General features: G+C 42.3%; 1 protein-coding gene across 1 annotated transcript in view; it reads left to right on the top strand.

The window, feature by feature from the left end:
• The window catches only part of COL4A1 (collagen type IV alpha 1 chain), a 148564-nt gene that overhangs the window by 85159 nt on the left and 49510 nt on the right, over positions 1-13895 (top strand). The window contains exons 3-14 of the mRNA XM_032611471.1: positions 6383-6472; positions 6577-6621; positions 7695-7739; positions 7847-7909; positions 8390-8443; positions 8594-8620; positions 9969-10052; positions 10139-10201; positions 11405-11440; positions 11969-12010; positions 13220-13306; positions 13819-13845. Of these exons, the coding sequence (XP_032467362.1) occupies positions 6383-6472; positions 6577-6621; positions 7695-7739; positions 7847-7909; positions 8390-8443; positions 8594-8620; positions 9969-10052; positions 10139-10201; positions 11405-11440; positions 11969-12010; positions 13220-13306; positions 13819-13845 (663 nt within the window). The remainder of the gene's footprint in view (positions 1-6382; positions 6473-6576; positions 6622-7694; positions 7740-7846; positions 7910-8389; positions 8444-8593; positions 8621-9968; positions 10053-10138; positions 10202-11404; positions 11441-11968; positions 12011-13219; positions 13307-13818; positions 13846-13895) is intronic.

Raw genomic sequence — 13895 nt, 5'->3', positions numbered from 1 at the left:
TTGTTCATGGTGTATGATCCTTTTAATGTGTTGTTGGATTCTGTTTGCTGGTATTTTGTGGGGGTTTTTGCATCTATATTCATCAGTGGTATTGGTCTGTAATTTTCTTTTTTGGTAGTATCTTTGTCTGGTTTTGGTATCAGGGTGATGGTGGCCTCATAGAATGAGGTTAGGAGTGTTCCTTCCTCTGCAATTTTTTGGAAGAGTTTGAGAAGGATGAGTGTTAGTTTTTCTCTAAATGTTTGCTAGAATTCACTTGTGAAGCCTTCTGGTGCTGGACTTTTGTTTGTTGGAAGATTTTTAATCACAGTTTCAATTTCATTACTTGTGATTGGTCTGTTCATATTTTCTATTTCTTCCTGGTTCAGTCTTGGAAGGTTATACCTTTCTAAGCATTTGTCCATTTCTTCCGGGTTGTCCATTTTACTGGCATAGAGTTGCTTGTAGTAGTCTCTTAGGATGCTTTGTATTTCTGTGGTGTTCGTTGTAAACTTCTCCTTTTTCATTTCTAATTTTATTGATTTGAGTCCTCTCCCTCATTTTCTTGATGAGTCTGGCTAATGGTTTATCAATTTTGTTTATCTTCTCAAAGAACCAGCTTTTAGTTTTATTGATCTTTGCTATTGTTTTCTTTGTTTCTATTTCATATATTTGTGCTCTGATGTTTATGATTTCTTTCCTTCTACTAACTTTGGGTTTTGCTTGTTCTTCTTTCTCTGGTTCCTTTAGGTGTAAGGTTAGATTGTTTACTTGAGATTTTTCTTGTTTCTTGAGGTAGGCTTGTATTGCTATAAGCTTCCCTCTTAGAACTGCTTTTGCTGCATCCCATAGGTTTTGGATCATCGTGTTTTTGTTGTCATTTGTCTCCAGGTATTTTTTGATTTCCTCTTTGATTTCTTCAGTGATCTGTTGGTTATTTAGTAATGTATTGTTTAGCCTGCATGTGTTTGTGTTTTTTATTTTTTATTCCTTGTGATTGATTTCTAATCTCATAGCATTGTGGTCAGAAAAGATGCTTGATATGACTTCAATTTTCTTAAATTTACTGAGTCTTGACCCAAGATGTGATCTATCCTGGAGAATGTTCCATGTGCACTTGAGAAGAAAGTGTAATCTGCTGTTTTTGGATGGAATGTTCTATAAATATCAATTAAATTTGTCTGGTCCATTGTGTCATTTAAAGCTTGTGTTTCCTTATTAATTTTCTGCTTGGATGATCTGTCCACTGGTGTAAGTGAGGTGTCTAAGTCCCCCACTATTACTATGTTACTGTCGATTTCCGCTTTTATAGCTGTTAGCATTTGCCTTATGTATTGAGGTACTCCTATGTTGGGTGCATATATATTTATAATTGTTATATCTTCTTCTTGGATTGATCCTTTGATCATTATGTAGTATCCTTCCTGTCTCTTGTAACATTCTTTATTTTAAAGTGTATTTTATCTGATATGAGTATTGCTACTCCAGCTTTCTTTTGATTTCCATTTGCATGGAATATCTTTCTCCATCCCCTCACTTTCAGTCTGTACGTGTCCCTGGGTCTGAAGTGGGTCTCTTGTAGACAGCATATATATGGGTCTTGTTTTTGTATCCATGCAGTGAGCCTGTGTCTTTTGGTTGGAGCATTTAAATCCATTCATGTTTAAGGTAATTATCGATATGTATGTTCCTATTACCATTTTCTTAATTGTTATGGGTTTGTTTTTGTAGGTCCTTTTCTTCTCTTGTGTTTCCCACTTAGAGAAGTTCCTTTAGCATTTGTTGTAGAGCTGGTTTGGTGGTGCTTTTAAGAATTCTCTACATTTTGCTTCTCTGTAAAGCTTTTGATTTCTCCGTTGAATCTGAATGAGATCCTTGCTGCGTAGAATAATCTTGGTTGTAGGTTCTTCCCTTTCATCACTTTAAATATATCGTGCCACTCCCTTCTGGCTTGTAGAGTTTCTGCTGAGAAGTCAGCTGTGAACCTTATGGGAATTCCCTTGTATGTTATTTGTGGTTTTTTCCTTGCTGCTTTCAATAATTTTTCTTTGTCTTTAACTTTTGTCAGTTTGATCACTATGTGTCTTGGCATGTTTCTCCTTGGGTTTATCCTCCTGGGACTCTCTGCACTTCCTGGACTTGGGTGGCCATTTCCTTTCCCATGTTAGGGAAGTTTTCAACTATAATCTCTTCAAATATTTTCTCGGGTCCTTTCTCTCTCTCTTCTCCTTTTGGGACCCTTATAATGCAAATGTTGTTGTGTTTAATGTTGTCCCAGAGGTCTCTTAGGCTCTCTTCATTTCTTTTCATTCTTTTTTTTTTTTTTATTCTGTTCTGTTGCAGTGAATTCCACCATTCTGTCTTCCAGGTCACTTATCCGTTCTTCTGCCTCAGTTATTCTGTTATTGAGTCCTTCTAGTGTATTTTTCATTCCAGTTATTGTATTATTCATCTCTGTTTGTTTGTTGATTAATTCTTCTAGGTGTTTGTTCTATAATTCTTCTAGGTCTTTGTGAAACATTTCTTGCATCTTCTCGATCTTTGCCTCCATTCTTTTTCTGAGGTCCTGGATCATCTTCACTGTCATTATTCTGAATTCTTTTTCTGGAAGGTTGCCTATCCCCACTTCATTTAGTTGTTTTTCTGGGGTTTTATCTTGTTCCTTCATCTGGTACATAGCCCTCTGCCTTTTCATCTTGTCTGTCTTTCTGTGAATGTGGTTTTTGTTCCACAGGCTGCAGGATTGTAGTTCTTCTAGCTTCTTCTGTCTGCCCTCTGGTGGATGAGGCCATCTCGATCATATTATTTTTAAATAATATAAAAGATAATTATTATTAATAATAAAATAATAATTATTTTTAAATTATTTGAAAAAATAATTCAATATTTGACTGAAACAAGCATAACAGGCCTCTGACAGTAAGATCTTTGAAGACTGCTTACTCTAGATACGTTTTGTGTTAATTTCAGTTTTTGTTGTTGTTAATGATGTTATCCTATATTATCCTTAGAACCTTCACACTATTTCGACCTCACCATCCTGAGGGCTTTATTGGTATTTGGATTTTTGACTAAGAGTTGAAGGGGCCTATATTCTAGCATTGGATTTCCATCATGAACTTGTTTCTACAGGTATTTTAAGAGGAAGGGAAATAATTGGGTATTATAAAAAAAACTCTTTTATTCCCACATTTTATGGATTTTTTTTAAAAAAAGGTATGCCCTTCTCTAGATAATTGATGATGCAAAATTTGTAAGTTGCTTCATGCACGAAACTCTATTTCATGCCTAATTTAGAATGGCTGATTTTGATGCCAAGATTATTCTCCATGGCTGTGTTCGTTCGTCTATAGCGTTGTGTTCTTTTCTCCTCAAATTCTGAATCTCATCATTTGAGGGTATAGTGATAGTCGCTTCCATGGTTGGTATATAAACTTTAAAAAAATTAGTACAGCACACTGCACTGGCGTTCAAGAATAAAACCGTTAGATGCAGTTGCCTCAAAGCATTTTGGGTAGTATTACACAAGCTTCTTTTTCTCATCTTCCACTTTAAGTTCTTGCTGCTGTGGTAACAGTGGTTGTGGATCTCACTTGGGCTGCCATATCGTCTTGGACCTTGCCTCCGGCACATCACGGGAAAGAGATGACTAAGGGGACCTGTTTCTAGGGGATTTTAACTCTGCCCATTCAGCCTTGAACCCCAGCGCACGAGCGGCCACAACTGTGGAGTCTGGCTTAGAAAGGACCGGCATGATGTGCCCAGCTGTTTGCTTTTTCCGTAACCCTCGTGGAGATTTGCTGAAGGCTCGGAGGAAGAATTGGGCCCATGTGCAGTGTGTGCTGTTTGCCAGCTAATTGTATAGCTGATTAAATGCTTATCCTGTCTGTGTGCTCTACTCTGGTTCCCAGAATAGCCTTGGACAGGGTACGGGATATTAGATTATTCATGTGTACTTTTGTCTGAACAAAAGATTAGGAAACTTAAAAAAAAAAAATATGTGCGAGATGGCAAGAGCCATGTTCACGGGGGAGTCACTTCCTCTTTAGCTACTTAATTTCAAATCTCTTGGGATATGGAGCTTGCTTAAGTGTTCCGGTGACATTGGGGAAAGAATGTGGGCCTGTGGTGAAAGCCGGGACTGGGAATTCAGATTTCTGAATCCTGTTCCCAGGAGCACGCAGGGGTCACCCAGTGACATGTGACGCGTCAGTGAAGCATCAGAATCCCAATTTCCCTATCTGTGCAATGGACATAAAAGGGGCTAAGTCGATGTGGGTGAACTATTTAATATTTGCTGGGAACCAGCTTGCTCTAGTGACCTAGAAGAAACACAGACGGAGGTAGAGGTTGACCTCATTTCTATTTGTGGCTTTAGTGCTGACTCAATGAGAAACTTGTAGAAATCAGCTAATCTGGCTCTGGGTCTCCATGCAGTCAATGATGAAAATGAGAATTATAAAATCTTATCTGCACTGGGTCTCCTAGTGATACTGCCGATATTAACTAAGTACTAAAAATATGCCACCAAATGCCTTAGGAAGCTTTTCTGCTGACGTGCCTTTCGTATTTCCTTCGCATCTCATGCCAGGTTATTTGAGGATACTCAGTTCAGTGTTCACAGTTTTTAGCCAGCGGTTCAATTCTATTTTGGGTAGAATTTTCCCACATCTGAATCAAGGGAGGAGGTTGATATGATGTCAGCGTACAATCCGGATTTTGTACATTTGTATTTGCTGTTATTTTAGGTTAAGAATGAATGTATTTAAGTAACTTTACATTTGAACAAGCCTTGGTCTGAGAATGTTTTTCTTTCCCGGGCCTCAGGGAGGATGAGCCAGTGTTCTGTGTCAAGTCCTATGCTGGGCTCTGGGGAATATTAGCATCTGTTCTTCCTGGTTGATCCCTCGATGCAGCTGGTCCAAAGGGCTGGGCCAAACTGCAGGGCTTAACTTTCTTTACTCCATTTAGTATCTGTTGGTCTCCTCTAGAGTTTGAAATAATCTCTTTCCCATTTATTCACACACTGTTTCTGGCTTCCTGCCTCCTACACTTCCAATGACTCCCACGATCTGTGGAGGTCCAGCGATTGGAGACCGAAGTTCAGAACCACGTTTCTGCATTTCAGAAAATGCAACAGACGCACAATTCACCAGCAAGTTCTGGGACTGGCCGAGTGGTTTGGAAAGAAGGATGACTTTGGAAGTTTGGGTTCTGTGTCCTTTCATTTATGCAACGTTGAATAACTTGAAGTAACTTTTGGTGATGTGCTATTTTGGGTGGTAAATGTTTATGTGATGTAATGTATAGCTTGTCAGTTTATTTTTTACTTTGAACTAACATAACTGTAGGGAAAGTAAGGAATCCTGTCTGTAATCTCCGACATGTCTTCTGTTTTTGAAAATTGGCTAAAGATGCTTACTTAATCTACCCAATTTACCTTGTGAGGTTGCACCGAAGTCCACATACTGTGAAGAGAATAGATTTTCTTGAATTCCTGTCCTGATTTTAGGCTATTTCATAACGGCAAAAAGTGTGGCCGTCTCCCTCAATATCCTTAATCAGGCCACTGGGTCACTGATGCTTGCAGAGGAAACTATTTCCAGTATCAGACGGTAACGCCTCATCTCTCCACGTTCTTGTCCCCGTTGTATTTCTTCTTCTTAGTGTCTTGTGCTCACATGGCCTAGATCTCCATTCTCTGACATCAAGCCTGAATTGTCTTTGCCTGTCTCTTCACACATTCATTTTCCTTTCATCCTTCAAGGGCCTCCTCAAAGCCAGAATCCCAGCCACGTGTGTGGATCCTGAATAACATTCATTATGTTAAGAATACATTTTATTTCTTTTTGCTCCTCGAGGGCAGAGACTGTAATTAAACCTCGAGTCTACCTTTGCAAAAAAAAAAAACCCAGTTTTTTAAGAGATGCTTATGCAAACCCATCGTCAGACTGTTCACTGCACAGAAAAGTCTCAGCATCTTGCCCTGAAACTGCCACTGTGAGCTCTGCCTACACACCTCCTAAAGGGGAGCCTTGACTGATGTCTGCTCACAGAATCTCGGCGCTGTGTCTGCCAACAACAAGAAGATTCCACTCATCAAATGAGGTTATAAGCCATTCAGTGAAAAAAAATCCCCAACTATCTGTGATTTTATTTCCCCAACAAATTACTTAGCCTTTAGAATACAGTGTATAGAAAGCATTGGACCAGGGGTCACACGTGAAACATCCCTGCCCTCAAAAGAGCTAAAAAAGAGCAGAGAAAAGTCTCTGAGATGGGACGTAGGTGGCAGCGTCTCTTTTCAGATGTGCATGGTAGGCTGGCTGCTGGGTGATGCTGAGTGAGGCTGATTTCTCCTTCCACCTGCCCTTGGTCTGACTTGCTCTTTCGTCCTCTGCAGGGAGAAAGAGGTCTCCCAGGGTTACAAGGTGTCATCGGGTTCCCGGGAATGCAAGGACCTGAGGGGCCGCAGGGACCACCAGGACAGAAGGTGAGCTTGGCTGTCGTGGGCGCAGGGGCTTGGGGGAGTGGACTTAAGATGATCTGTGTCGCTTTTGCGACGAGTGGTCATTGTGGCATGTCTGTCTGTTCCAGGGTGACACCGGAGAACCAGGACTGCCAGGGACTAAAGGGACAAGAGTGAGTACGATTGTCATGAAGTTGGTAATGACTGTGGGCGGGATCTGATACAGGGGTGCTTCCACAGGGAGGGCCCTTTACCCTCCCCACCCCCAGACAGTCCCGAGGGGCATCCTGTGCCCTCCTTCCTCTGTCCCCCCCTCCCTCTGCCTCTGTGCTCGGAGCCCAGACAGCATGTGTCCTGGGCACGAGGGCCCAGGATGGGTGGAACCCGTGTCCTCGACCTCCAGTCCTGCCCCTGGAGCTGCTCACTTCTTGTCTTCTGTACACGTGTTTTCTCTCCTCTCTCCTTCCTCAAGGATTCCTGTAGGCGTATTTAATTGGGGGAGGGGGGATGACACGCCTACAGGTCTTTGAAGAAAGATGTCTTCATTTAATGTGAAAAGTGGTAACGTGTTCAGAGCTGCATTCCCTCTTCCGTCTTCACGGTCTGCTTTCTTTGCTACTCCCGTTCCTGGGACGTGCAAACAGGGAGACCTTTGAAAGCAGAAAAATAGGAAGACACTGTAAAATGTACACATTTTAATTCTGTTACTGTTACTTAGTGGAAAGGGAAGTGTGCCCGGTAACCCGCCTTCCTGGGTCTTTAGGGCAGAAGATAGGGGACAACATTGTAACTGTCTGGGATGGAGAATACCTGGATTTCAGCCAGAAAAAACTTGGATTTTCTTCCCTCAATGAACTGATTTATGCCATACACTCTACTTCCCAGCTGTTTGAGATTCTTTTTCTTTCTTTAAGGCTTGTTTGAGATTTTAATGTAAATTTATCTATCTGTCTATCTACCACCTAGAAATTACAAAGGATGAGATGAGGGCAGAGTTATTTTGTGGATGTGCAGCCTTGAGTTTAGAATTATTTAATCGTCAGCTTTTGATGATGAAGAGTTGCTACTGAAACGCCAGGCCATCTGGCTACCTGGGCTAGACCCTAAGATGCCTCCCTGTCTGCTTAGGGCCGATGTTCCAAATGTCAATAATTAGGGTCCGACATCCTCAGCCAGGTGGGTGCAAGTGGAAGGAAATGATGTTCTCCCACGCTCAATGAAAACGTTTTCATCTCCATCCTTACAGGGACCCCCAGGAGCATCTGGTTACCCTGGAAACCCAGGACTTCCTGTATGTATATAAAAGGCACCTGCTTCCTTTATAAGATGTTCGATGTGAGCTATGGCAACATCAGTGATTTTTCTGATTTGGCTACTTGTTCACCTTGTTAATTGCAGGGTATTCCTGGCCAAGATGGTCCTCCGGGTCCCCCAGGTATCCCAGGATGCAACGGGACGAAGGTAAATTTAGAACCGGGAGCCTCCCTGCTTGGTGCGTGTTCATCTAACTTTGCACCTGGAGAAGTCAGGCAAAGTTGTCCCGTGAACACAGTTTTAATTGCCACAGTTGGAAGGTTACTCGTCTTACACCTTTCTTTATTTGGTGAGGAAACACAGTTTTCCCACGTTTAACGTTCAGGAAAGACATCATTGTGCCTTTCTATTTAGTAGACTTTTATTCTAAAATTGCCTTAAACGCGAAATTTCTCACCTATAATCTATTACTAAAGCACATAAGAAAATGCTATTATTAATTCTTGTCTCTATTAGTTAAATTCTCAAATATTATATTTCTTCTGTCATGAAGCAGCACTGAGCAGCAGAGCTTGTAACAATTTTTAGAAAATGATTTTCACCAACGAATGAAGCATGCCTGAAGGGTAGGATGGGGTAACGGATGGGAGCACGGCCTTTGAGAGTGACTGTCTGCTGTCCCCCCAGGGTGAGAGAGGGCCTCTGGGGCCTCCGGGTTTGCCTGGATTCGCTGGAAATCCCGTGAGTATTGGGCTGTTATGTAAGAATTTCTTCGGTGCTACTTTCTCTCTTCTCATTCCATTGCCTTTCTTTTCCCTTTTTTGCCCTCATATCATAATGCTAATGTTGTTTTGAGAAAAACAAAACTGATACCAACTTTTTCTTTTCTAGGGGCCGCCAGGGTTGCCGGGAATGAAGGTGCGTTATTTTATTTTACCGGATTCATTCCAGGCTTCTGTTTAAAACAGATGCCATAAAAGTAACTTTACTTTGAATCACTTTGGTTGGTTGATTGCCTAGTAACCTATTTGTCTGAACTCTGCTATATTAAAAGAGTACCTAGGTCCTATACACAGACTTAAATTTTAGAACCTAAAGTTTCAACACTAGGCACAGTTTCTTCATAGGAAATAAGCAGTGATGGGAAGCATGGTGTGATGGGAAATATTAGTGATGGGATGTGAGTCCCTGATACTCCTCGTCCAGAGCCATGGGTGGGGCTGTCGTCAGGACTCTGCAGAGAAACAGAACCAGTAGGACGTGCGTGGAGATGTTTGTGTATTATGTGTGTGCCATACGTATACAACATGCACATATAAGGATAGATAGAGTGAGTGAGAGAGGGAGATATAATTTAAAAATATATATTTTACATATTATATAATACATAATATAATATATTATTGTATATCAATTATATTATATGTTGATTTATATTATATAATATATAATACATATTATAATATTTAATTATGTTATATACTAATTTAATTATATATTTCAATATATAATATAATTTAAATATATTGAGATAAAATAAATTCCTTATTTTAAGGAGTTATATGATTGTGGGAGCTGGCAAGTCCACAATCCGTGGGGCAAGGATTCAGGCTGGAGACCCAGGGAAGAGCGACGGTCGGGTTCAAGGGCTGTCTGTAGGCAGAGTCCGCCTTCCTCATGGGAGTCCGTCTTTTTTCTCTTAAGGCCTTCAACCCATGGGGTGGGCTCCCCACCGTGGAAGGTCATCTGCTTTACTTCAAAGCTACTGATTTAAATGTCCATCTTATTTAAAAGTACTTTCACGTCAACCTCAGACTGGTGTGTAACCAAGTATCTGGATACTGTGGCCTGGCCACGTTGACACCTAAAACATATTCTCACTGCTTTTCCGAACATGATCGTGCTGGGTCTTTTCTTGAAAGATAATCCTTCTGCTGTGAGGACAGCCTGTGGTCACATAGCCTTTGGACCAGAGACCGGGCCCCTGTCTAGAACTCGTGCCTGGGGGCCCGTCACGTGGAAGCATCACACATCCTTCTGTTCAGCGGTCTCCACGTTCTGCCCTGGTTGCAGCCCCCTAATGCTGGTCATTAAGACATGTGAACCCAGGAGACGGCCAGTCTGTTTATTCCAAGCTTGGACAGAGGCTAAACCCCAGACTTGGGCTGGTTCCACACCAGCAGTGCATGCCTCTTACGCTGTAGGTTTACATTCTCTTTGCATAAATATCAGTATTTGTGACTTTATCTTATTTTTCATCCCTTAGGGGGATCCAGGTGAAATACTTGGCCATATACCAGGAACCCTGTTGAAAGGTGAAAGAGGATTTCCTGGACCCCCAGGAACACCTGTAAGCATTTGCTAAATAATTATGAGCACATGCCGAGTCTCCTCCTGGTTTGCATTTTAATTCTTTTCTTTCTCAATGAATTATAGGGTTCTCCAGGACTGCCAGGGCTGCAAGGTCCTGTTGGCCCCCCGGGATTCACTGGACCACCAGTAAGTTTGGGGGGAATATCCCTCGGAGGCATTCAGAGAACAACTGTGGTGAGGGGTGAAAACACATAAAATGGAATGAAAACTTTACACAGTGGTGATCTCTCTTAATTTGGATGTGAGAATGAGCTTCTATCTTTTTTTAAAAATTTTATTGGAGTATGGTTGATTTACAGTGTTGTGTTAGTTTCAGGTGTACAGCAAAGTGAATCAGTTATACATACAAGTATATCCACTCTTTTTTTTTAGATTCTTTTTCCATATAGGTCATTACAGAGTACTGAGTAGAGTTCCCTGTGCTCTACAGTAGGTTCTTATTAGTTATCTATTTGAGCTTCTATCTGAAGGGATGTTTGATTGGCACTTATGGTCCACGTATCCCCAGAGCTGTGGGAAAAGGATGCTAATGGTACCTCATGCCGAGACATCCCACAGGGACAACATGTTGATTTTTCGTGGGGCTGTGAGCGCATCCTGTGAGGAGGGGATTCAGAGATGGACAAGTCAGGCCCTGCCCTGGACTTTTTTTTTTTTTTTTTTTTTTTTTTTTTTTTTGCGGTATGCGGTCCTCTCACTGTTGTGGCCTCTCCCGTTGCGGAGCACAGGCTCCGGACGCACAGGCTCAGCGGCCATGGCTCACGGGCCCAGCCGCTCCGCGGCATGTGGGATCTTCCTGGACCGGGGCACGAACCCGTGTCTCCTGCATCGGCAGGCGGACTCTCAACCACTGCGCCACCAGGGAAGCCCCCTGGACTTTTTAATGATTATAAAAAGCATTCTGAAATTTTGTTGCAAACACAGGAACTTGGGGGACTTCATACCATCTACCTGCTTAAAGAACTCATTTAACTTTTAAAGAGAGGCAGCAGTTTTCAAAGTGGTCAAGCGTTTCCACACTAGAAACGCTAAGGCTTGTCAAGGGTTTGGCTGGTTTCATCCACCGTCTGATAGCCCAGCAGATGCTCAGATCAGTGCATTCCACAGGCCAACCCCTAAGATTTTGAAGGGTTTCCATCCCTGTTAATAATTGTCCTGAACTAATTTCTGGTTACTTTCAAAGTTTAACGGTTCTATAGCACAGGAAAAATATTTAACAAATAAATTATCACCTTAACCGTGATATCTGAAGATAACGTCAGTACAGAAAAGCATTTAAAACTTACCAGGGTTGTGAACTATATTTAATTAAAATGCTCTGTCCTACAGGGTCCCCCAGGCCCTCCTGGCCCTCCAGGTGAAAAGGTAAAGATTATTTTTCATTTGTCTTTCTTTGACATTGGTATAAGGCTACCGTGAAATTTCTGTAACTCATTTTTTACATCTCTTTAAAAAGTTTTGGGAAATTATAATTTCTTTACCTGTCTATATATTTATCATCTGTCTATGCACCTATCCATCAGTCTACCTAACCTGTCATCACTTAACCTACTGATCTGTTGATCTGTCAATCTGTTGATCTATCGATCCTTCCTTCCATCCATCCATTAGTTATGGAATCATTGATCTTTTCCTTAGATTTGTAAAGCCAGAGTCTAAAAATCTTAAACTTTTTTAAAAAGGTTTTTATAGGATTCTTTTTCAATAATACTTAAAAAAAACCTTTTTATAGACATTGAATACAACATGACCACAACTTTCTTGAAAGGATTATGTCACTGGGAGACGAAGTTATCGCCTTAAATGTACCATCTTGTTGCATTTCACGTCATGTTTGTTACACGATTTTGAACAAAGTAATGCTAATAATGGATTCTACTTCTTAATCAACAGGGGCAAATGGGCTTGAGTTTTCAAGGGCCAAAAGGTGACAAGGTGAGCGCTGTTTGCTTTGGGGAGCTTTCTTGGTTAAAATCCCAGTTCTAAGCACGATCAGGTTTCTGCCTCCGGGCCTCCTCTTGCACGCTCATAACGATGGATACCCTTCTCGGAACGTTCTTGAGTTTGTTAGTGTTTTCCCTGAAGGCACGGCTGGAATTCCCTGAGGTGACTCTACGTGGGATCTGCCGGTGCAGTGAGGCCATTTATCCCACTTCTCTGTTCATACATTCAATCAAAATGTTCTCAGACCTGGACTTCATTATAAAAAAGTCAAATTTAGGACCTGTTAGTAGCATAACCATTATATTAAGCCCTGTAAAGACGAAAGCCATCGTACCAGAGCTGGGGGGAAAGAACCTTGGAGGCAGGAATGCACAGGCCAGAGCAGGCAGCCCTCCTCCTGCTGAGAAAGGATGAGAGGCCGGCAGTGGGTCCCTGATGCTCTGGGGATCTCTCCACCCCTTTCCCTGGACCCGACCCGCGGAACGGACACCAAGTGGCCATCCTTGGAACTGCGGCTGCACCTGGCCCAGCTCCCAGGTGCTCAAGCCAGTGTAGACGACTGCCAAGTGTAGTGGAGGTCCGGGCAGAGTGGATGAGCGCTGGCTTCCTCTTCCCACCCCAGATTTCCACCCAGTCTTTTTATAAACCTCACAGTAAAGTGATTCTGCAGTTGATGCAGTTCAAGTTTTTGGACCTCCTTTGTCGTGGGATGGCTGGGGTTCCTGTATTTCCCGTTGTACCCAGCAGTTAGGATTCTGAGGAAGAGATCCCTGATGCTTCTTTTTGGTTTACGTAAAGAGACCTCCTCTCTTCCCAGGTGTTACTAGGCGGCTGGTGTGCCTTTCCTCCGTGCCATCAAATGTGACAGACCAGCATATGTGTCCCGGCGTGTATACATGTGCTGTCTGTCTCCATGCGTGGTCTGTACATATATGCACACATCCATCTGTCGTACAGATGTTCAAGTTCCGTTGTTATGGGGTGACCCCTGAGTGGGAAAGCCTCCTCCTGGCTTTATATCCTTAGTGGACCATCTTCCTTCTGAAACTTAATTTTCTGCTGAGGCAAGGACAGGCTGGAACAGAGTACAATCACATTTTCAAACCAGATGTTCTCTTCTGGGCTTTTCCCTCCTCTGCATTTCTCTTCCCTGTATAATTACCTTTATGCCTAATTAATCCCAAATGTTTGCATCAACAGGGTGATCAAGGGGTCAGTGGGCCCCCAGGAGTCCCAGGACAAGCTCAAGTTCGAGAGAAAGGAGAGTATGCTGCAAAAGGAGAGAAGGTGGGACAGACTTTGTCCAGTGAACGCCAGCTTCCTAACTGTGGACAGATTCCAAGGCATAAAGAGAGACTGGGTCAAAATTCAGTTTCTCTGGTTATATTCGCCCTGACCTGAAAACAGGTTTTTATAGACCACCCATCCCATAAAAAGTGAGCTTCTTGAGGGCAGAGGCAGCTGGACCTGGGTTGGAGCGAGACTGGTTTGAGGCTGACCCTCTGTGTGAGGGTTTCTTAAATGCACCAAGGTTGGGAGGGGATGGCTGGGACACAGGAGGGAGAGAGCTGAGGGTGGAAGGAGGCTGCAGTTGCTGTGGGTCAGACGTATTAACTCTGCCCTTCTTATATCCATAATCCAGTTGATGGCAGGAAGTGGATGCTATAGACCAATGTGAATTTCTTGGTTACTATATCAGGAAAAGGTGTTTTTTCCCTTTTACCTGTTCCACGTAGCATATAAAAACTGATATAGCCACTAGATAGTGCTAATCTTTCTCTTTTTGAAACTTATTTTAGGGCCAGAAAGGTGAACCTGGATTTCAGGTAAGGACTGAAACCTTGTTTATCATTATCATTTTGTGGAAAAGACTGTA

This window comes from Phocoena sinus, chromosome 18 (assembly GCF_008692025.1).
Source record: "Phocoena sinus isolate mPhoSin1 chromosome 18, mPhoSin1.pri, whole genome shotgun sequence".
Classification (NCBI taxonomy): domain Eukaryota; kingdom Metazoa; phylum Chordata; class Mammalia; order Artiodactyla; family Phocoenidae; genus Phocoena; species Phocoena sinus.
This window is presented reverse-complemented; position numbering and strand designations above follow the sequence as displayed.